The following is a 24,498-nucleotide window of genomic DNA, read 5'->3' on the forward strand; positions in this document are numbered from 1 at the left end:
TATATTATCTTTTCCAGTATTTTGGAAAATACTGGAAGCAGTGATATTGGTCTGTAAGATGCAGTTTGGTGCGGGTCTTTGCCTGGTTTATGTAACATTTTGATCTGTGCTAATTTCCATGGTTTGGGGAAGTATTGAATTCTTAGAATTGCGTTGAATATTACTGTTATTAGTCTTATTGCTTTTGGCGGAAGGTTTTTTAAGATTTTACCATTAATTAGGTCGATTCCTGGCGCTTTGTTGTTTTTTGTTTTATCAATTATGTTTCTAATTTCTTGTGCCGATGTTTTAGGTATGGTGTATTCCTTGTCGGCTGTGGTAGCAGTGGTTTGTGGATCCTCCTCCGTATGACTTTTGAGGTTGCTGTTGTTGGTAATGTGTGGTGTGAATGTGTTGTAGAGGTGGTTGGAGAATTCTTCAGCTTGTTCTTCGTTGCTTCTTGCCCATGTGTTATCTGCTTTTCTGATTGCCGGGACGGGTATTATTGGCTTCCTTATTTTTTTCGTGGCTTTCCATAGTGAATAGTTGGTGTTCTCGTGTGTGGAGAGTGTCCCTATGAACTTTGAGAATTCGTTATCGTTGTGCTCGTTTATTTTGTTTTTTATTTCCTTTGCAAGTTTGTTTAAGTGTTTTTTGTTTTCTCGGGTTCTGTATTTTTGCCATTTTGCTTTTGCTTTTCTTTTTTCTTTGATTTTGTCGAGTATTTCTTGCGGGATTGTTATTGTTTGTCTGCTGGTTGGTTCGGGAGTAGTGGTTGTCCTTGCTGCTTCCTGAATAGTTGCTGTCAATGTTGCTACTGCCTGTTCTATGTGTTCAGGAGTTTTTAACGGGATGTTGCAGTTTATTTTGCTTTCTATTATTTCTTTGAAAGTTTGCCAATTGGTGGTTTTATTGCATAGTGTTTCTGGTTTGCTATAGTGAATTGGTTTGTTTCTGTATTCAATTATTATGGGTGTATGATCGGAGCTGAGCTCGAGGTTGGGTGTTATTTTTAGTTTATTTGTGTTTAGTCCCCTTGTAACTGCAAAGTCCAGAAGATCTGGTTTTTTGTTCAGGCCAGTCGGCCAATGTGTCGGTGATCCTGTGGATAATATATTGAGGTTATTATTTCTAATGTATTTTTCCAGTGTTCTACCTCGAGGTGTAATGTTTCTTGATCCCCAGAGCGTGTGCTTTGAATTGTAGTCTCCCGCTGCGATGTACTTGTCCCCTAGGTCCTGGAAGTATTCTTCCCACATTTGTGTTGTTATTTTGTGTCGCGGAGGCACGTATACTGCTGACAACTGGAAGTAGTTGCTGCTAGTTTGAACTGTAACAGTGGTTGCTTGTAAATATTCTTTGTTAACTTGGCTGTGAAGATGATGTTTGATATCGTTTCTGACTATCACTGCTGTCCCTCCGTGAGCTTTTCCTGAGGGGTGTTTGGTATCATATATGGTGTAGTATGGTATTTTCAAATAGCTTTTTGTAGTGAAGTGTGTTTCTGAGACAAGTAGTATGTCTATATTATTATTGTATATGAATGTTTTAGTTTCGAGGGCCCGTTGTTGTAGGCCGTTTGAGTTCCAGGCTGCTATTTTTAGAGTGTCCGTTTTTATTTTTTGCTTAGCACGTTTGTAATTAGTTGTAGCATGACTGTGATTTGTTGGGTTTGCTGTTTGAGTACTGCATTTTGTTCGCTTATCATTCTGGTTAGCATTTCGGTGTTCTTTATGGATTGTTTGAGCAGTTCTTTGATTTCTGCAGTGTCGTTGTTACTATTGCTGTGGTATTGGTTATGTGTGTGTGTTGGTTGGCTGGTTACTTGAGCATAGCTTAGACCACCAATGGTGTTGGTGCTGATAGGTTTGGTGTTTATTGCTTGCTCTGTATTTGGTAATATTTCAGGTTTTGTGCTGTCATGATGGGCTTGTGTGTTAGTGCTTGTCCTGCTTCGTAGGGGCGGGAACAGTTTTCGTTGTAGTTGTTTTCTTACTTCACAGCCTTTATAGCTGGCTGGGTGGTTACCGTTACAGTTGAAGCATTTAACTTTTTCTATTTTTCTTGAATATGGGCAGTGTGCAGTTAAGTGATTTTTTGCGCACTTGACGCAGGCTGGGCTTCTGTTGCAGTAGTTTTTAGTGTGTCCGTATTGTTGACACCGCATGCATTGAGGTATATCTTTTTTGTGTCGTGGTGGTTCGACTGTTACTATTGTGTTTAGTATTTGTTTGATATCATATATTTCCTTGTTATTGATTCTGGGTTCAAGTTCTATTAAGAATAGTGGTAGTGGTTGCTTAGTGTCGAATCTTGTTATATTGTTTATTGTTCTTGTTTGATGTCCAATTTTAGCTAACTCATCGCTTAGTTTATGTACGTTGGTTTTAGGATGCAATCCTCTTATGACAATTTTGTAGCTCCTTTCAGTTTTAAGCTGGTACATGTGGTAGATAGCATTTTTTTCTTTTAATGCTTTTATAACTTTCCTAAATGATTCTGGTGTGTTTGTTTGAATTTTTACTTGATCCAATTTTGTTTGCTTTATTGTGTAATTGTTTTTCTCTTCTAGATTATTTAGTAGATCAATGAGCGGGTCTATTATTTGGGCCTCGACAAAGATTGGTGGTGGTTTTGTAATATGGTTTGTTTGGGTAGTGGTTTTACTTACGGGGTCAGCGTCTATCTCTTCAGTTAGTGAGTTGAAGGAGTTACTTAGTGGTAATTCTTGCAGCCATCGCTGCTTTTCTGTGACTGGGTTTCCTATGGCACTTGTGTCTGTGGTTGTTTTACGTTTTTTGCTAGCCTTCACTGGCTTCCAGCTTTCATCCTGGTAGTATCTTTCATGTTCTGAATTGCTATCTTCCTGTCCCCGATGCTCTTTTGTTTCTTCTGTCTCCATGTTAGTTTGTTTGGTTTTTATATAATATGTTTCTCCTTTTGTTGCTATGTTTATAGTTGGTATCTGCATTGTTATTTTATTTCCTCCTCACTATCACTTTGCAGCACTATTACTTTGGAGCACTTTTTCACTATTCACTTATACCTGGAGAGGACGACCGTCTAGACACGTCCGTCCTCCTCGGCTGTCCGAGCAGGAGTGACCGACAAATGTGAATGAGAACTCCACGTGCGTAAATGAATTTCATTTTGTAGCCGACAGATGAAATTTAATAAATTATATATATAATTATATATGTCGGGTTGGCGTTAAGGTTAGAGTTAGGGTTAAGGGCGTGAAACGAATCCCTATTGGCGCTAGACGTGATCGTTATGCGATAGAGGAGATATTTACTAGTGCAAATATGACTATGATGGAATTGGACAAGTAATCGCGATAATTAGATACTCGAGAAGCTATTGACAATGATCCTAGGCTCAATAACGAATCCGCGGTCAACGGGATGACGAACTTTACCCTTCGTTAGCGTCTAAGTTACACTGTATGTTAGAGCAAGGGGCAATTATTACGTATACGAAAGACAGGTCGATTACTGATGAGATCGCACTAGAGAGTCAGTCTCCGTCGCGGTGACGCTGTCGAAGAAAACTATGATGGGTGTGTCTAAGGGCACGAGATCATCGGATTCGCGGAGAAAAGACTTCGTTCGAAGGGTGAGGGAAATTGACGTTGCTGTTAATTGGTCAATTTCCATGTTGGTGGTTAGAGAAAGATATTAGCTGTCCTTGGGGAAAAGTTGCTAGCGGGAAGCGTCGTTCGTGGAAGGATAGATTTCTCTTATCTTCCCGTAGTTGGGGCACAGGCCATTTGTCTACTTGAGAGACTTTGTGTAATTGAAATTTAATATTCGTAGCGGGTCCTCGCCCAGCTAAACATATATTGTGAAGATGCGTTGGCATCTGGCAATCATCTTACCCGAAGGACAAAGTCTGCGTGTGGCGAGCCACGGGGCAGAAACCATTGAAACGTTTACCGTCGTGCCCTGTCCCAAGTATTTCTTTTAAGGAGAGCTATAGAATTACTTCATGCCTTTGTTAGACAAAACGTTCATCCCTTTGACCGCGGCCACGTTCGGCGACTGATTGTCGCCTCGAGCCCGAGCTCACTATCATAAATCTCAAATAAATACAGTCGGATCGAATGACAACAGTTTCTTAATACGGCTATGGTGAAATCTAAATTACAATACTAGGGGTCTTCCCAAAGTTCCAAAGGGAAGTTTCCGGTGTTCTTTCATCTCCGACATATATATACTGACAAAATGTTATTTTCTATCTACTTTCTATTATCTAATTTTTATTTTAAATATAACATTTTGCTAGTTTTAACTCGACTTAGTTCGCGAAAAAATCGAATTTGCAAATTTATCAAGTATACTTAAACGACGGTATGTTCCGGAATAAGTAGGACTAGATAATCGACAGGAGGTGGTTTCACGTGTGAAAATAAGTCGAAAACGTAAAATAACATTTCTTCGTAGAACGCTTTGTTTCCCAGAAAAATAAATTTGAAAATTTCTCATTTATTCGTTAACATTTATTATCTCGAAAATGAAGCCTTAAACGGGAACATGTTACTCCACATTTTCGACTTGTTTTCACACGTAAAATGACCTCCATGTCGATTATTCAGTCCCGTCCAGTCCGGAATTACCCACGTTCCGGTATGCTTGATAAATTTTCAAACTCAATTTTCTCGACAACCACGTCGAGAATGCAAAAATTTTTATGCTATATATATTTCATTTATATTTCCACGAAGAATCACGCGGTGCTTGCTTCTTCGTATCACTCGGCCCGGGCTCCGTACATCAAACTTGCACGTTGAACTATCTCCGCTATTTTTGTCTTTCTCATATCTATCTACATATTAAAACTACGCTGAGACAACTTCTTTTTCGTCTTTTCGAGTTTCCTTTGAAACAAGAAATAGAGATAATTTTTATTACGAAAGTCGATAACGTCGCTACGTTGTACTTGGCGTTTAATATCGAGTACTTATTACGAAGAAACTTGCTCGAGTCCTAAATGGGTCGTGTTGTTTTTCATTGGGGATGTTGATAAACGACGATGTGGAAGTAAAATAGTCGACAGTTCTCGTTCGTGCAACATCGCGACGATCGTTCAAACCACGCTGTTCTCGATACTGCAAACAACACGTGACGTCAAAAATGCATCGACGGTGTGACGTAGAAGGTACACGTACGAGGGGTTGCATGCTTGGTGTGGGATGCAACACATGGTGTGTAACGATAGCAACCTCTACGCTATACATGCTCGTATAAGTAAAACAACAAACAAACAAAAAAAAAAAAAAAAAGAAAGAAAGAAAGAAAGACGAAGAAAGAAGCGGTCCGACATTGTAACTCCCTGTACGCTTTAACTTTGTACCTGTAAGGGTTGAACCGTGGTTGCGAGGCGATCGATAGACTATCTAAAGCTGCACTCACCAGGTCTTTGCTTTATTGGATATCACTCGATATCTTTCAAGAAATCGCATTCGAGTGTAGTCGATTGATTGGAGCGGGGGCCTGGCTCAAATCGCGTCTTCCTTCCGGCTGAATTTTGCGATACTACGCTTCGTCCGAATCTTTGATCGGTCCCTTTAACGCGCAATTTTCTAACTTTTATTTGCCTTCATTTTTCCCCACCTTTATTTAAGGATTTTTACTTAACGATTCCCTTCACGCAGCACGTGCTATCGCTTTTTTTTATTTTTCTTTTTTTTTTAACTTATTACGTATATTTATTGCTCTTTTATCTCTTTCCTTGCCTGCTCGTTTCATTTCTTTATTTTTTATTTCTTCGTTTCTTTATTTCCCTTATTTCGAATATTCGCTGTGAACTCCTTCTTCTGACATTTTTTCCATCTTTTTATTCATTCTCGTTATTTTACATTATTTCGTTATACGTTGCCACGTCTCTTCCTTTCTGTTTTCACAGATTCCGCGTATCTTTCTGTTACCTGCTTGTCAATATCTATCGCCTCCGTGTTCATCGCATCATCTAAATCGCGTACAGTCTCGAGGCCTTTTTTTTCCGCTCAACGTAACTTGCTCCTTCTGCTGTCATCCAATTTTTCATATTCCTTTGCCGAGGATGACTCTATCGCTCTATTATCTGCGAACGACGTGTCTAAAGACAGTTCACGTGGAAGTCTCGTTCTTTCCTGCTTTTAAATGCGAAATTTTCAGATCCAAATGTTTGTGTTTAGTATTATTACAGTGATCTTTTAGCGTGGCGTTAATTTGTTGTAGGAGCAAATTAAATTTCCTAGATAAGGGTTAATATCTGCTAATAATAATTTTCATTGACAATCTGACTAACAGACGACGGTAATTTTTTATCAATTTTCTGACATTATCAATTTCCAGATATCGAGGCACAGGAAGACAAATTACTCGTCCGATTTAGCGCAATTAATTATTCGTCTTACTCTGATACAATAATTTACAACGTACAGTAATCGGAAATCGATCGTAATTTTCGTCGGTATAAAAACCGGGGCTGCTTGCAGCCTGTCGTTTAATGCGCAAAAATATTTAATATTTCTGGAACTTTTGAAAATCATGAAAGTTTTACGACGCGAGAAATTGATGATGTTCATAGTTGAATCGAGAACTTCAACCGTTGTGACCGAAATTCGCGATTTATGATTGTGCACGTAGCTGCAAAGAGTTGGAAATAATTCACCAAGTTCAGTCAGAACAAATTGATCAAAATATAATTCTAGACGTATATAAACGGTAATATAAATTTCTTGACAGAAATTCGTTTTAAGAATTATAAATTCCAGAGAATGAAATTAAGAACTTTCGGGAACTTTGAATAATCGGAATGCAGCGTAAAATTCAAGTACGTCGAAGCATCGAAAGTTATTTTGATCACACGTCACCGTTTTATTAATCTTGACACCTTAAATCTTTGTATTCGTTATTTTACATATCGTAATTAAAGTACAATAATTAATTCTTAATTAATTTAATATATATCATAATTTATTAATATTTAATTCTTTTCCTTAATCATTGATGGAACACTGATCCATTTTTTTACTAAATAACAAAGAAATATTAATTTACTTTGGAAAAATTTATGAAACTATCCACCTTAGTAATAAGAAACATCGAACGATCATTGAAACATTCGCGTCTGACTAGTTACTGTCTAATACTACTTCTCAGGCTACACTGTATCTTCATTTGCTATACTTATACACTGTACAATTGTTATTATATATAATTTATATATATATATATATGTACTAAACAAATTCTATCAACAATACAGGAGTAATATTATTTAATATAAACAACGTATATAATTTAACAGAGACATTGATCTTTTTTCGTAAGTTTGATTAATTTCTTATTTCTTAATTTCTTCTCACTTTTTAATTCTATTTATTCAAAACATATATATCTAATATAATCGATACAGCTGCATAATGCGAAGCTTCATTAATTAATATCAAAAACGTTCATCGTTTTCAAACGTCAACTGTAAAAACAATAATAATATATAACAAATTATTAAAAAACAAAGTAGAATTGTAATTGACCATTGTTATAAAATTGATAGAAAACAAAATAAGTATGCGGGGAATTGAGAATTAGAATTAAAAAAATAATAAGATTAGTAACAATTAATTGTATCTTTCCATATATAACTTCTGCAGAGTCCTCTTCAACTTCGTCCCTGTAATTGAAAGCTCTGACTGACGTAGCCCATTTCTGTTGACCATTTTAGCACCGTCACTTAGAGGAGGATATTACTTTCTGTAAATACGTGAATTTCAATTTAACTTCGCAGCTGCGTAAAATGAACATGCAGATAATGCCGGACGTCATCTTCCATTTTACCGTACTTCACATTTATACACCGTTGCCTGCTAAAATGCTTTATGACTATCGGCAATTTTCTTTTACGATCAATATTTTATTAATTATTAAGGAGACAAAATGTCAGTGAAATCTTATTTCCAACGTACGTTGTCGGAAGTTTTGTCTCATTGTCTAATTTGTATTAATAATCAGCTATGTTTTCTTCTTCGTTATGAACGACACAAAATATCATTGAAATTAATTTACAAGCACGTATTAATAAAGAAGTATGTTCGCTTTTATAGGCAATATCATATTAATTATTAACGGAACGAAATATGAATGAAATTTATTTCCAATTATTATTTGGCTGATTCGTGATGGTTGATGAACAGATACATATATAATACATTATTGTTAAACTTTTCAACAGGTAGTTCAAACTTCGTCAATCAACGTGTTGATTTACTCGTTTTGATGAAATTCCTATATTATTACGAGAAATTCGTTACATTATCCAATGAAACAAGCGATAATGTATTTTATATTGAATTAAAATTTTAACTAAATTCAATACGCGCGTATTCGAATCTGATAATGAAAACCGTATATATATCATTTTTAAGTGCTGTGCCAGGGAATAAATGTTTCAACTATGAAAATATCGCATGCAGGTTGTGTTAAGAAGGTTAAAATTATTAAAACGACAATTGCTGGAAAAGCAAGAACTAAAACTCTCGTTCTACTCGCAGAATTTCCACCCGAAATACTTAAATCATTTTTCTCTTCAGAACCTAAAAACAGCATAAAGCTGGAAAGCGCACTACTCGAACATAGTTGGCGTAATTTTAACTTGAGAACGTTCGACTGCATCGAAGTTCTTCGTTTAAAGAGGAATTCTCGAAGCATTAGCCGCCTTGCGGTTCAAACTTTTTCGAACGTTGTTGTTGTTGTATCCTCGTCATTTTTCACTGCCGGACGTGTATCAAATGCACTGCATTGGAACTATCGTTGCTGTAATATTGTAATATCGGGGAAAACCTTGATTAATTAAGAAAGTCTACTTGACCATGGGTCATCCACCTCTGTGGAACGTGTGTATACCGGAGCCATGGTACAAGAGGTTGCCAGTGTCACGTCGGAGACGCAAGAAAACACGAAACCGATAGATCGCCGGTGATCTTGTGACAACGACCATACCCAAATAAAATAAATAAATAAAAAAATCCTACAATGTTAATATTTATAATCTAATATTAAGATTATTATATTATATCGTATTAATTGTTATATTACAATAGGAAAATTAGAAATCAATCTGGGAATCTACGTGGAAGTTACAAGCAAAACTCCAAAATAACAACTACGTTAAATATTTTTTGGCAGGAAAATCATTGGGTAGAAACTAGTTTTTATTTAAACGAAAGCCAGTTTTCAATTTCTCCAAAAGCGATACGATTCAAGAATTTTAATCGTTAATAATTCTGATTACGAATAATCATTACGAACGATTCGATTTGTTCCTCGGTCGCTCGATAATAATTTTAGATCATGAGAATTTAATTTGAAACAGTAATCAATGGAAGTGACCTGAATTTTTGTTCGGTTATCGAACAGTGACCATTATCAAGGAAAACCGAATTTTGCTTTAGTTACCGATAACCATTATCGATGGCGAAATTGATCTTCGATTATCGCCAAGCAATATCGATGAAAAAAATATTTTCTAGTCACATTCGACTATCGTCGATATTTATTGACATTGCCGATAATCGGTTTTCACTGGCAACGTAAAGAAGCCTAATTATAAAACTGATATGTTTTATTAAACAAACAAAAAGATACGAAAATGTACGAAACAAAGCATAAGATAAAAGATATCACGGTGCAACTGTTAATAAAAATATTCTACTGCGATATCTTTCATCCTATTCGTTTCATATATTTTCATATCTTTTTGTTTGCTTGATAAAACACACAAGTTTTATGAATAACTGCGAACACACGTACTATTGGCTTGTTAACTAGATGATTGCGGGTTTTGTCATTAGATGATATTGACAAAATTCGCAATCACCTAGTTTCCAACCCAATAATTATCAGTGACGTTAATAACGATTGATAATATAGCCAGTGATAATTGACAATGTAGAGCAAATTTTTGCCATCGATAATGGTCATCGATAACCAAAATAAAATTTTCTCGCCACGGATAACAGTTACTCGTAACAGAAAAAAAAAATATTTAAAAATCCGGTTATTTATGTTGGTTATTGGTAACCAAACTGAAATTTCTCTCGTCGATAACGATTACCGGCAATCAAAAAAACTTTAATCCGTTTTAACGGTTATTCGCGATCAAAAAATTTTTTAATTAAAAACATCAACCTTCATATCGCAACTTTACAAACTTCTCTTGTAACAGTTATGATGTCTTGTAATTGTAACATTTATGGCAAATATACATTTAGCGAAAAATTAGTATACAGCATGAATAGAAGTAGTCTTAAACATTACAACTGGTGATAAAGATCGTTTCGCTAAATATCGTGGCTTAACACAGCGAATAATTGACTGCTCAAATATTTTCATCGTCTTTGCGCGACGAATATTTTATGTAACTTCTGGATACGGTTTTGCAGAGAAATTAGAAATTTTAGAAATTTCACAATCACGTATAATCGTGGCTCGTCGTGCTGTTAATGAAGTTTCTAAATATTTCGTGTAATATAGGAAAAGTGAAAAGTTTCTAAGAGTCTTCGAGTATCCTCGTGCGTCTCTGTGTGCGTATAATCGAGCGTCTTTAAATCGCGAACGTAGATCGAGGAAGAAATTGCGCGTCTTTGACCGGTTAGGCGGAGCAAAATTGTACGTTAAGAGATTAAAGACTGACACTTGCCAAGGTTACGAGTCATGTAGAAAAATAAGCTCCCGTAGAATATCACCTGAACGCCAATTTTGTCTCCGACTACGAGCACACGTAGTCCTATTACGCTGTTCTCTAGGGGGAGACGAGTGGAGAGCGAAAGAGAAGGCAGAGAAGAGCTCTCCGAGGAGCATCATATTAGTTTGAGAATTTTCTCATAAAAACAGGCTGAAATTTAAAGTTGATTTGAAAGTAGAGATCGGTTTTAGAAAGGCTACCGGTTCGATTGGATCTCAGGCTGAAAGTTTCATCTACAATTATATCTCAAATATTTGTGCAATTTTATATCTTCTTGCGTGTATTGCGTATGCTAAAAATCCGCAATTTTATTTATCACGTTTCGCACGAGACCAGCATTCGCGCAAATACTTACGAATGAGAATTTATTCAAACAGTATAAATCTAATCTACAGTAATCTACAGTTAAAACTACCTAGAATTTATTTTATAATAATATGGCGTTAATTACCGTCGTTTCGGCACTTGCAATTTTTCGAGAAGAATCGCCTCATAGCGTTGCACAAACGATAAACAATTAACATTGTCGTTATCGAACTCAATTTGTTACGAACTGTCGTCGCATTCGTGCAATTTATATTTAGCATAAACCGTACGCTTAATACAACCTTACGGTTATTAGCAAATTCCTTGTTAGCATATTCCTTATTAACAATTATTTCTAGAAACGAGATAACATTTGCTTGCCGAACTTATCAGAATATTTGTCTCTCGTTCGTTTGCGTTTATTAGCTGAGCGTAATTCTCGCAGTGGTAACGCTTCTCCGGGTTCTTCAGTTGCTGTGTATGATATCGTATAAAAGATAAATGCTTCGGTTAAGAGTAAATTTCGAAAGAAATTATTCGTTAATTTGCCAAGGATTCGTATTCTTCTAATTACACTTGCTAGCCAAGTGTAACTACCACAATCGATGCCAATAGCCCAAGTTCGATCGTAACAGGCGGATCGTTTCTAACTAATTTTACGTAGAACGTTCTGATCGATATTATCGTCGTCCCACTGAACCAGTTGTTCGCGTTTATCGCGTCGCGTCTTAAAATCGGGCAATTGTCTGGTTTGCATGATTCGTTCGACGAACGGTAACGCAGCTGTACGCACAGAAACCGATAAATCGGCTCTACAAATTGATTAGACCTCTCGTTTAGAAAGACGGTGTAAATGAACATAAACACGTTTGTACGCGAGAGCCCATAGAAAGGAAATTCCGCGTACACCGGCAGAAACGACTAGCTTCATTTCAACGACAGCATCGTTTCTGAGAATTGAGCATTCATCGTTAAACATCAAAGCGTTGGCTTTCAGAGATGTACAAGTTTCTGTATGTCACGGTGTACACGTCAAACGTTCCTTGATTCGATGAAATGCAGCCTCTACTTTTCTCGATTTGTCACGGATTAGTTGCACCGTGCAAGCAAGGTTTATACTTAGACTTCAAAGTACCGAACATCGATAAAACACAACGCAGGTACGTGTTCTAAACGATGACACGAGCTTCCAAGTTTCCCAAGGAAAAATTGTTTCCCGCTGTTTGCGCGGTGGCTCGCGCTGCTATTCCAACGTTCGCAACGGAAAATTTTTCCAAATGCGCATTACGCGACACTTTCCGAAAGTTTGTTAACGCTGTAACGAGACAGGAATCGCTGCGAGAATTATAACAGTGAAATTTGAAACGAAACCGACGATGCAGATGGAAATTACGTTATTCTGAACATTTACTTGCGAACGTAGTTTATTTAGTATTAGTGAAAAATTAGCACACGGTATGAACAGTAGTTTTAAACGCACTATTAGTCTCAAAAACGATCTCGCTATTTACCGTGGCTTATCGACGTAGCGAACAAAATTGGTTTTTCCAATAATTCGATGATCTTTTTTCCGATACTTGTGTGATACATTTTCAAATCTGTTCCACATTTTGCACGTATAATAATAATAATCAGCATAGTTTTGTCTCGTTACAGCGCCAGTGAAATTTCGAAATTATTCGGTGCGATATACCCAATGGCTTGAGAAAGCGTTCCAACGTTTATCACGGAATGTTTTCACGAATGTGCGATGCGTGTCATGCGAGATATTTGGAAATTTCGCTGGCGCTGTAACGAGACGCGAGTATTGTATTGAAAAAATTTGAAATGCATGGGAAAATGTATATGGAAGTTACAGGACCTTTCTCGAAAATTATCGACAGTTCAAATATCAGGTTGTACAACAAAAGAGTCTTTCGTTTTATAAGAAAATAATAGACGCACGACGTTTCTTGTTTCCTTTATTTTATCGAACTACGTACGTTCCATTTTGTTCTATTAAGGTAAAGACCACGACATTTGACAGATTAGCTGTCGTGTTTGTATAAAGATGCATTGTCGTAAAAGACATATTCGTAGAGGAAAGACACTTTTGGGGCAACCTAATATTTGGCTGAACCTGACAAAACTGTACGCTTGTAATAAATAAAAAAAAGCCTGCTACGCCCTTTCGATCATTTCAGCTCGAGTTATGTGTGGGTCGACCCAATTACGTTCTTACAACGTTAGAGAATACCTTCGTTTTTAAGAAAATGAAAAAATATCGCACATTTTCGTTTCAATTTTTTTGATTAAACCTCTTCTCCCAACGTTACAAATATGTTTTATTATCGTTAAAATAGGGACAGATTCGAAAGTACAAAAATTGAAGAGTCGCAACTGATGTAACGAACATAATCACGATAGTCGTGTCTCGTTACAGCGTTAACGAGATTTCAAAATGTTTGGCATAATACGCGATCCTATGCAAAATTTCCGCCAGCTCAGTGAAGTTTCGGCTATCCGAGTCTCGTATTATACGATGTGTTTCCAGCTTTCTCCTAACTGCGCGTCTTTTTTTTCGAAATTTTAACGCCGGCACCGCGCGAACAAAGTAAATAGATTAATTGAACTTTTAATCGATCAAATAGTCAACTAAACTGAAACGCACGTACGATGTTAAGTTATCGAAATCAATTTTACGATTTTACCGTACGAACGCCGGTATCATCCGACCTTTCGGTATTTTCCGAGTTTTCTATTGTTCGTGTGATACGCGTCACTTCGGAACGATCAAGATTATTCGAACACTTTCGCAAGCCATAATAAGATTACAGAAAAAAGTATATATTATTCTATTATATATCATCAATATATATATATATATATGTCGGGTTGGCGTTACGATTAGAGTTAGGGTTAAGGGCGTAAACGAATCCCTATTGACACTAGACGTGATCACTATGCAATAGAGGAGATATTTACTAGTGCAAACATGACCATGTTGGAATTGGACAAGTAATCGCGATAAATTGATACTCGAGAAGCTAATGACAATGATCCTAGGCTCAATAACGAATCCACGGTCAACGGGATGACGAACTCTACTCTTCTTTAGCGTCTAAGTTGTACTCAATGTTAATGCGTGGGGCAATCACTACGTATCCGAGAGTTACTTGAATCGTCGTCGAGATCGTACCGGAGAGTAACTCTCCGTCTCGACGATGTCGTCGAGGAAAACTATGTTGGGTGGGTCTAAGGATATGAGATCCTCGGATTCGTCAAAGAAAGCTTTCGTTCCAAAGGTGAGGGAAATTAGCGCTGTTGCTAATTGGTCGATCTCCATATCGGCGTTTTGAAAGAGATGCTGGCCGCCCTTGAGGGGAGGTTGTTGACGGGGGCATCGTTCGTGGAAGATAGGCTTCTCCTATCGTCCCGTAGTTGCAACAAGGACTGTTTGTCTAAATGAAGAACTTTGCTTGACTAAATCTTAAGATTTATTGCGGGTCCTCAAGTTAGCTAAACATACTGCGGAGGTATATTGACATCTGGAGATCATCTTACCCGAAGGATAGGATCTGCGTGTGGCGAGCCACGGAACAGAAACCTTTGAAATATTTACTGCCACGTGTCGCTACGGCTATTTCTTTAAAGGAGAGGTATAGAGTTACTCTGTGCCTTTGTTAGATAAAACGTTCATCCCTTGACCGCGGCTACGTTCGGCGACTGGTTGTCGCCTCGAGCCCAAGCTCACTATCATAAACCTCGAACAATCGGAGCGACATTTGTTTAATCTAAATTACGACATTACGGTATTCCCGAGAATCCAAGGAGAGGTTCCGGTGTTTTTCCATCTCCGACATATATATATGTCGGGTTGGCGTTACGATTAGAGTTAGGGTTAAGGGCGTAAACGAATTCCCATTGACACTAGACGTGATCACCATGCAATAGAGGAGATATTTACTAGTGCAAACATGACCATGTTGGAATTGGACAAGTAATCGCGATAAATTGATACTCGAGAAGCTAATGACAATGATCCTAGGCTCAATAACGAATCCACGGTCAACGGGATGACGAACTCTACGCCTCTTTAGCGTCTAAGTTGTACTCAATGTTAATGCGTGGGGCGATCACTACGTATCCGAGAGTTACTTGAATCGTCGTCGAGATCGTACCGGAGAGTGACTCTCCGTCTCGACGATGCCGTCGAGGAAAACTATAATGGGTGGGTCTAAGGACATGAGATCCTCGGATTCGTCAAAGAAAGCTTTCGTTCCAAAGGTGAGGGAAATTAGCGCTATTGCTAATTGGTCGATCTCCATATCGGCGTTTTGAAAGAGATGCTGGCCGCCCTTGAGGGGAGGTTGTTGACGGGGGGCAACGCTCGTGGAGGATAGGTTTCTCCTATCTTCCCGTAGTTGCAACAAAGTCTATTTGACGGACTTCGCTTGACTAAATCTTAAGATCTATAGCGGGTCCTCACGTTAGCTAAACATACGCCACAAAGGCATGCCGACACCCGGCGATCATCTTACTCGGAGGACGAAATCTGCGTGTGGCGGGCCGCGGGATAGAAACTATTGAAGTATTTACTGCCACGTGTCGCTACGACTATTTCTTTTAAGGAGAGGAATAGAGTTACTCTGTGCCTTTGTTAGATAAAACGTTCATCCCTTTGACCGCGGCTACGTTCGGCGACTGATTGTCGCCTCGAGCCCAAGCTCATGATCATAAATCTCGAACAATCGGAGCGGCATTTGTTTAATCCAAGTTACAGAGTTGCGGTATTCCCGCGAATCCAAGGAGGAGCTCCGGCGTTCTTTCATCTCCGACACGGCCATTCTGACTATCACACGTCCTCGGGTGTAGCTACAATATTGAGTTTTCTTAACGTTAGTCTCGGTACAATTAACATTGTTTAAAATTTAACTTAATGTCTAAATAAGCTGAGGGTCCAGTGTAACAACAAAATTTTGTTCGGAGGTTTGACAACAAAAGGAATAGAAGAGAACATGAATTAGTAACGTTGTAATTAGTATCGGAAGTGCTAGTTGCATCCTGTGGGTTATCAGTCGGGTCATAACGGCAAAATGGACCAGTCTCGATTTCGTACCCCAATGGATCTCGTTTTTCTAGATCGCACGACCGCACCAAACTTCGTAACACTGTAGCTCATGGTACGCGTGAACACATCACTTGCCCCTTAGTCGAGCTTCATAACACTATAGCTCATGGTGCGCGTGAACACATCACTTGCCCCTTTACCGAGCTTCACAACTCTATAGCTCATGGTGCGCGTGAACACATCACTTGCCCCTTTACCGAGCTTCATAACGTACTCCGTAAGGTGCTACGGTCTTTGTGCTAAGGATCTTCCGAGATCGAGGCACTCATGTCGTCGTGGTCACTGTTATTGCCGTCACTACCGACGTCCAACTCAGCGGGAACGCGACTGTCCGGCATTTTTCTTAATCTGTCGTGACTGTCTTTATACGATCGTTTGCCGTCTAGCGTTTTTAGAATATATCTATCTCCTTCCAAAATCTCGGTTATTACAAATGGACCCTTGAATTTCGGCTCTAGCTTGGTTTGGTTTCTTTCCTCGTTCTTGCGTAGTACGAAGTCGCCGAGGTTAAACCTAACCACTTTAGCTTTGTTCCTATCAAATCTTTCTTTGTCGTATTGGGCGTTACTTTCTATGTTCTGTACGGCCTGCTGCCTTACATCGGAGATATCGACTTCTTTTTCTTCGATATTGTCGGGTAGCAATAGGTCATACGGTCTCGCCGATCTACCGATTAGTAGTTGTAAAGGACTCGAATTGATGAACATTTTAGTGAACACATCGATCAAAACAATGACGTACTCCTTTGAATCGCTTTTACCACTCAACTTGCCTGTTATGTCCATGTGGACCGTATGCCAGGGTATGCTGGTCTTAGGTATAGGATGTAGTTCGGCTTGTATCTTACCTGAACTAGCTTTCGAAACTTGACAAGCATGACAGTTCTCAATGAATCGGCGAACGTACTTCGCCATCCCTTCGAACCAGTAATACTCGTACAGTCTCTCGAGCGTTTTCTCCCAACCCAAGTGCATAATTGACTGGTGCACATGGTTAATAACAGACTATCTAAAACCTCTTAGGACTATAGGTAAACAGAGAGTCCTGCCTTTTCTTTGTATCCTACGGTAAAGAGTATCGGACCGTAATTCGTATGTATTCGCGATGTCTTCCGCGAGCTCATCGTTTTGCAATTTCTTGACGATTCCCAAGGTTTGAGAATCACGACGTTGTTCGACTAGTAGCCAGTATTCCGATATTTCGGCCAGATTGATTTCTTTCTCCGCAATTTTATCAATTTTACGGTGGTCTAAATCTACGGGGTTTCGCGAGAAGAAATCTACGTGGGCTGTCCGTTTACTTTCCAGATACATAATGTCAAAAAACAAAAGTCTGCAAGTAGGCCCATCACCGATGGTCCCTGTCATTTAAATGTACTTTATTACTCGACGCTTTCGACGAGTCGCAATCCGTGACGACAAGAAATTCCCATCCATGTAGATAGTGACGGAAACGCTCGACTGCGTTTACGACTGCTAACGTCTCTAGTTCGTAGGAATTATACCTAGATTCTGTGAGGGTAGTTCTTTTGCTGTAATACTCTATTGCTTTGCCTTTACCTTCGACTTGATGCGTCAAAATCGCCCCGTAACTCTCCGAGCTAGCGTCAGTATGTAGTTCTATCGGGTAATTGGGGTCGAATATCATTAACACCGGCGCGTCGGTCAGGGCGGAAACTGCCTGTTGTCTTATTTTCTCGTGCCTATCTGTCCAAGTTATATTTCTGTTATTTGAGATGAGCGCATACAGGGGTTTCATCACCTGTGAGAATTTAGGGATGAACTTTCGGAAGTACGAAGCTAACCCTATGAACTGCCTGGACTGTGTGACGGCTGTTGGCACAGGTAAAGAGCTTAAGGTGTGTATTTTACCCGGGTTCGGACGAACTTCTTCGTTATGAATTACATATCTCAAATAGAGCACCGATGTCTTTAGAAAAGAACAGTTCGCAATGTTAACAGAGAATCCTGCTTTTACGAGGGTATCTAATACGGTGTTCAATCTTCCTAAAGCTTGATCTATCGAGTCGGCAATAATTAGAACGTTATCGAAATAAATAACAACGTACGAATGAGCGAGGTTGCCTAGGGCCTTGCGAATGGCCCTCCGAAAGACGGACGGCGCAATTTTTTCAGTTCAAACGGCATCGTTATCTACTCATATTGTCTGTCGGGAGTAACGAACGCTGTATACTCCGCTGAATTAGGATAAGTAGGAATTTGGTGAAACCCGCTGGCCATATCCAGGCTAATAAAATATCTCGCCTCTTGCAATCTCGCGACTTGATCCGCAATAAGGAGTAAAGGGTACCGATCCGCGACGGTACTTTGATTTAGTTCTCGGGGATCCACTCGTAATATATCTGAGCCGCTTTCCTCTTCACGAGTTACGTAGGGCTCGCGAATGGCGAATTACTAGGCCTTATGTTCTTTGCTTTAATTAAAACGCTTATTTTCTCACGTACCGCTCTTCGGTCCTCCTCACTAAATCTATAAGGACTTTCTCATACGGTGATGTTAGGATCAATTAATCGTATTTCTAACCAGCCTGTATTTACGCGAATACGTAGGGAATCCGTAACGAATGAATCTTTGAATTTGTCGAGAAGAGAAATTGATCGACTTTTATTATTACCATGTACATCAGTTTCAGCTTCATTAACGACAATCTCGTTTGCAGTGGTTTCATTACAGACATTAATTATTTTTGTTTTACACATAGCGAGGCTATTTTGTGTAATGTTACATCAAAACCCAGACTTAGAGTTCCGCAACTAATCGCGATATCATATTTTAGATAACTATCAGCAAGGACATGAGAAATTATCTTCGATGTAAAAATCATTAATACACACGATGAACAAATGGGAGGCGTATGTTTAATACAAGTATTTCCTGCCCCTCGCATTACTAATATGTCAGTCATTCTTTTGCCAGAAATCTCGAGGCCTCTTTAATTAGTGAACGCTCGGCTCCCGAATCGGAGTAAAATGGAAACGACTCACCCAGATGACTTGATCTACCCGATGATGCTTCCAGTACGTAGAAGTCGACTCGCCACTCGTTATTGAAATTATGGTTTTCTTTCATAATCAGGTTGACAGTTGCGCCCCGTGCAGCGGGGTCGGAACGTGCGATTTTAAGGGTTAAAACGTGGTAGCGAAAACTTGTTAGGTTTCACACTCGATTTTGCACTAGCGACTGGGTTACTCGCGCACGATGGTCGTAAGTTCTAACACTGTTATAATCGGCACTGATCCCACTTCTGATGTCGGGTTGGCGTTACGATTAGAGTTAGGGTTAAGGGCGTAAACGAATTCCCATTGACACTAGACGTGATCACCATGCAATAGAGGAGATATTTACTAGTGCAAACATGACCATGTTGGAATTGGACAAGTAATCGCGATAAATTGATACTCGAGAAGCTAATGACAATGATCCTAGGCTCAATAACGAATCCACGGTCAACGGGATGACGAACTCTACGCCTCTTTAGCGTCTAAGTTGTACTCAATGTTAATGCGTGGGGCGATCACTACGTATCCGAGAGTTACTTGAATCGTCGTCGAGATCGTACCGGAGAGTGACTCTCCGTCTCGACGATGCCGTCGAGGAAAACTATAATGGGTGGGTCTAAGGACATGAGATCCTCGGATTCGTCAAAGAAAGCTTTCGTTCCAAAGGTGAGGGAAATTAGCGCTATTGCTAATTGGTCGATCTCCATATCGGCGTTTTGAAAGAGATGCTGGCCGCCCTTGAGGGGAGGTTGTTGACGGGGGGCAACGCTCGTGGAGGATAGGTTTCTCCTATCTTCCCGTAGTTGCAACAAAGTCTATTTGACGGACTTCGCTTGACTAAATCTTAAGATCTATAGCGGGTCCTCACGTTAGCTAAACATACGCCACAAAGGCATGCCGACACCCGGCGATCATCTTACTCGGAGGACGAAATCTGCGTGTGGCGGGCCGCGGGATAGAAACTATTGAAGTATTTACTGCCACGTGTCGCTACGACTATTTCTTTTAAGGAGAGGAATAGAGTTACTCTGTGCCTTTGTTAGATAAAACGTTCATCCCTTTGACCGCGGCTACGTTCGGCGACTGATTGTCGCCTCGAGCCCAAGCTCATGATCATAAATCTCGAACAATCGGAGCGGCATTTGTTTAATCCAAGTTACAGAGTTGCGGTATTCCCGCGAATCCAAGGAGGAGCTCCGGCGTTCTTTCATCTCCGACATATATATATCTATATATCTGTCTGATGGTCATATCTAGAAGAACATACTTGCTTACGGGCCACATCCCCTTTCTTGATAATGTATTTTTAGTGTATCCTGTTAGCTTAACAAAACATAACGTTGTCCAACGTTTGCATAATATATTTAAAGAAAAAGATTGATCGTACCTTCTGATCTGAAAAAATAGCTCTGTTTATACATTATACATTATACATGTGTATGGGAATTAACTAGTGTCTATATAGTTTCACACTGACAAAATAGTTTCGAGTTACTTGAAAATAGTTGCTTGATTCAAGCAACTGTACGCGTTAACAAAATAGTTCCAACTTACTTGAAAATAGTTGCTTGATTCAAGCAACTGTACGCGTTAACAAGATAGCCTCAAGTTATTTAAAAATACTTGCTTCACTCAACTGCACACATTAATAAAATAGTTTCAAGTTACTTGAAAATAGTTGCTTGATTGAGGTAACTTGACCAATCTGAATCATCATAAAAACTTGGAAGGATATTTCAAGCAAAATTACAGGTTCACATTGGCAAAATGATTCTAACTTACTTGAAAATAGTTGCTTGATTCAAGCAACTGTACACGTTAACAAAATAGTTTCAAGTAACTTGAAAATAGTTGCTTGATTCAGGTAACTTGACCAGTCTGAATCATCATAAAAACTTGGAAGGATATTTCAAGCAAAATTACAGATTCACATTGGTAAAATAATAGGTTCACATTGACAAAATGGTTTCGAATTGCTTGAATTCAAATCGTTTGACGAAGCAACATGACTAATCTGAATAGTTTAATTGTCATCTTTATCCAAGACTCGCATAGTCAATCGAGCCATTCGGAAATCACATTGACCAACTCCAAAATTGAAAAGTAGAGAAAAGTAATTACAAGTATCGCAAGTGGTGAGACAATATGCGATAAAAGTGAAAAGATGAGCGTGGCGTTAAGCTCTAAGGAACTAGAGGTTTTGTGAGAATCAATCGTATACTTGGACGATGAAATTGCGAAATTATGAGATTGTCCAAAGATGAAGTTGGTCAATTTGACTTTCGCCAGGCTCGATCGTCACTACGACAGTTCTCGCGTATCGAAACTATCTTGATGTTTGTGTCGACAGATGAGACGAATGAGCGATCGTGGCGGAGAAGGATCAGGACCAGCTCCTCAGCTAGATGGCCGAAGACATTCGGTCGTTACAATTGAAAGAGTGTCACCGACTTCGTTTGGTCGTAATCGTCAGTTGGACATTATGGACGACATCGCAGACCTAAAAGCGAGGAAGGTAAGGATCTTTCGTTTATTTTAGTCGCTCTATCTCCGCTAGTTTGCAGACTAAGAAAAACCGAGTTTAAAGTTTACGAACTTCTATACGATCATGCGAAGTTAAGATTTGAAAGAACCAAATATTCGTTGCTTTCCAGGTATACAATTTTCATCGTATTATTTATTATTTTATTCTTTGTAACTTATAATTATTTACACATCATATCGTTCTTTATAACAATGTACGCATGCGTGGATTCATCAATTACTTTTTTTTCTTCTTTTTTAGATGGAGTTAGAACAATTATTAATTAGGCGAAAATTAACAGTTACAATTACGGACGAATCGAGTCGCTATGGTTTTCATTCCTTGTTCGTCAGGAGCCTCGCTAAGGAAGCACGTCTTCGTCGATGAAGCTTATAGCATGGTCGCGAAGAAGCTTATTTTTCAATTGGAATCATAAATTATTAAGCAATAACATAGAAATTTGCTTCATCCCGCGCTCAATCGCCAGGGACGTGTCGTAAACTCGGTATCTCCGCAGGGTAATTTGGAATTATATTACAGCGGTACAAGTTGCCGAACTTCCTCACCCGCAGAGATATCGTGATCTTCTCAGAAAACTAACATCTCGTGTTAGTTCAAGTAGCGTCCCATCTTTGCCAGCAGAAGGCGCGCCAAGAGCACGTGAAAGGCTGGTCATGACACTCGCGGCATTCACACCTCGAACACAGAAAAAGATACTTGTTAACGTTCAAGCGGTTCAGATATTGTTCAACTTTCGCGCGACACAAACGTTGTTCAAACTTGGAACGCTACAGGCATTTTTCAACTCTGTTATGAGCAAACTTATATATATTCATTGAAGACATACGAAAGAATACGCGCTGTATTCGTTATCATGCGTTTTTTTTTATTAGAGTTCAGACTTTTATGGATCGTCATTATTGGAACAGCAAGCGTTCAGTTCTGTTCTTCCCTACGTGCTCATAATCTTGGCTGATAACCGCCATTCGCTATATACATCGTTGGTATCGACGTCAAAGGATTAACACAGACAAATACGTCCGTACAATCCGATTTGATTGATTTTAGATCTTGCATCAAACAGATCTCTATATAAACAGATAATTTCTGATTCTAAACATTTGTATTGCTTCTTCTTCCGCTTTGAAATCCTCTACAAACGCCTTTTATAGTCGTTCAACTTTTCAGCTCACAGAAAAGAACATTACGCGTATTCCTAGCAATCGCCCAAAGACTCGAACGTGTGCTTCGATAAAGCTCGCTTAACTTTCATCGACACATCGATAACTTTGCGTTCCAAGATGTTATTACGCCCCAGAATCCCTAACATAATTTTAGAACCAGAATTTCTGTGCAAAACAATTCCATCGCTTTGTCACGCTTAACGGCTCAATCATCGAAACATGTATCATAACGCACGAATTATGATAAAAAAGAAACTGTCTTTCGAATAAAAGCAATCCGTTTGCCAGGTGCGCTTAAGGATGTACAGGACGTCGACGGAGCAAGTGTACGAAATACAGCCGCTGGAGGGTAACAGTTCCACTCAACGTTACACTCAACAGCTGAAACAACGATTATCTGAAATGCCTACTCCGTCGGTTTCGCCGACGTCTTCTCCTCGAAAGCGCGTCTCGGAACTGCCAAGAGCCGCGAGTGCATCCGTTTCCGGTGCTGCGGGCATTGTCTGCTCTAATACGGATCTGATGTCGATCCTAAGTTCGTTAGCGTCTTCCACGACGGAAATCAACCGATGCGGCGAGGAAGCGCCGAGTTCGCGGGACGATAGCAAATCAAACTGGCCCGAAAAAACGACTGAACAGAAAGGAAGTCAATCGAAGAGTTTCCGTTCCAACAGCTTCGACGTGTCGACATTGCACGGAGCTAAAAGTGAGCTTAGCGGATCCTCGAAAGCCGCTATTTCGACCTTTATGGCACCGTCGAATTGGTTTACGAAGAGACACCAACCGATGTCGAAGAAGCCGGAAGATTTAGGAACGGCCAGTTTAAGTCTTAGATTCGATAAATCGAAGGTAGTGAAGGCGGTGAAGAAAACGTTGGGTAAAAAGTCCCCTAATAGCGAGGTCGAACACAAAGTCGTATGGGACAACACTAGTGGAACCAAAGTGGACGCTCAGGTAATTGTATTTCTCGTTACGATATCGTTTCTTGTTTAAGAGCCATCGTAGGTGAAAGGAGGAATGAAAAAGAAAATCGTAAATCGTAAAATCTCTTCCAGAGAATGCACTTTATCGTAAAAATTAATAAAGTCAACAACAACGTGAAATTAAATAATTGTTGTTTGATATTCTGTATTATCGATATAGGTGAAACGTGGAGAAGATAATTTGCTATCATTGCGGACAATATCGCAGTGACATTATTATCAATCGGTAATATTAAAGATAAAATTCATATGGGATGAAAACAGAGCGTCAAAAGTGGTTATTTTTCGATCTTCTTGCGAAGGGAAAATTCCTGCAAAATGTTTAAGAACGGCTCTCAACAAGGAATAAAAAATGTTATTACAGTTCCATTTTCGTGTTCGTTTTTTTTCTACATGATCCATGTGAAATAATTCTTCAGATGCACTGCTGGTAAATGAATCGACGTTTGTAATAGAGGAAATATGAAGTACAGCGAGATCGTTGTTGGCTATTGTTCTACACCGATATCGACAAAATAATTCTTCGACAACTCTATTGATAAATCAATTGTAGTTTGAAATCAAACGAATCTGAAGTACCATCAGTTTGTTGCTACGAGAACAATAGCCACCAACGATCTTGCAGTAATTCGGATTCGTTCGATTTTAAACTTCAATTGTTTTAC

The 24,498-nt window shown here is 39.1% G+C and overlaps 1 protein-coding gene across 3 annotated transcripts in view; it reads left to right on the top strand.

The window, feature by feature from the left end:
- Window positions 1–24,498, top strand: part of LOC100650186 — a 115,342-nt gene that overhangs the window by 89,667 nt on the left and 1,177 nt on the right. For all 3 annotated transcript variants that reach the window (XM_048414173.1, XM_048414175.1, XM_048414174.1), the window contains 2 exons: window positions 21,493–21,657; window positions 23,139–23,804. In XM_048414173.1, coding sequence (XP_048270130.1) covers window positions 21,493–21,657; window positions 23,139–23,804 — 831 coding nt within the window. The remainder of the gene's footprint in view (window positions 1–21,492; window positions 21,658–23,138; window positions 23,805–24,498) is intronic.

Source organism: Bombus terrestris, unplaced genomic scaffold, assembly GCF_910591885.1.
Source record: "Bombus terrestris unplaced genomic scaffold, iyBomTerr1.2, whole genome shotgun sequence".
NCBI classification, from domain to species: domain Eukaryota; kingdom Metazoa; phylum Arthropoda; class Insecta; order Hymenoptera; family Apidae; genus Bombus; species Bombus terrestris.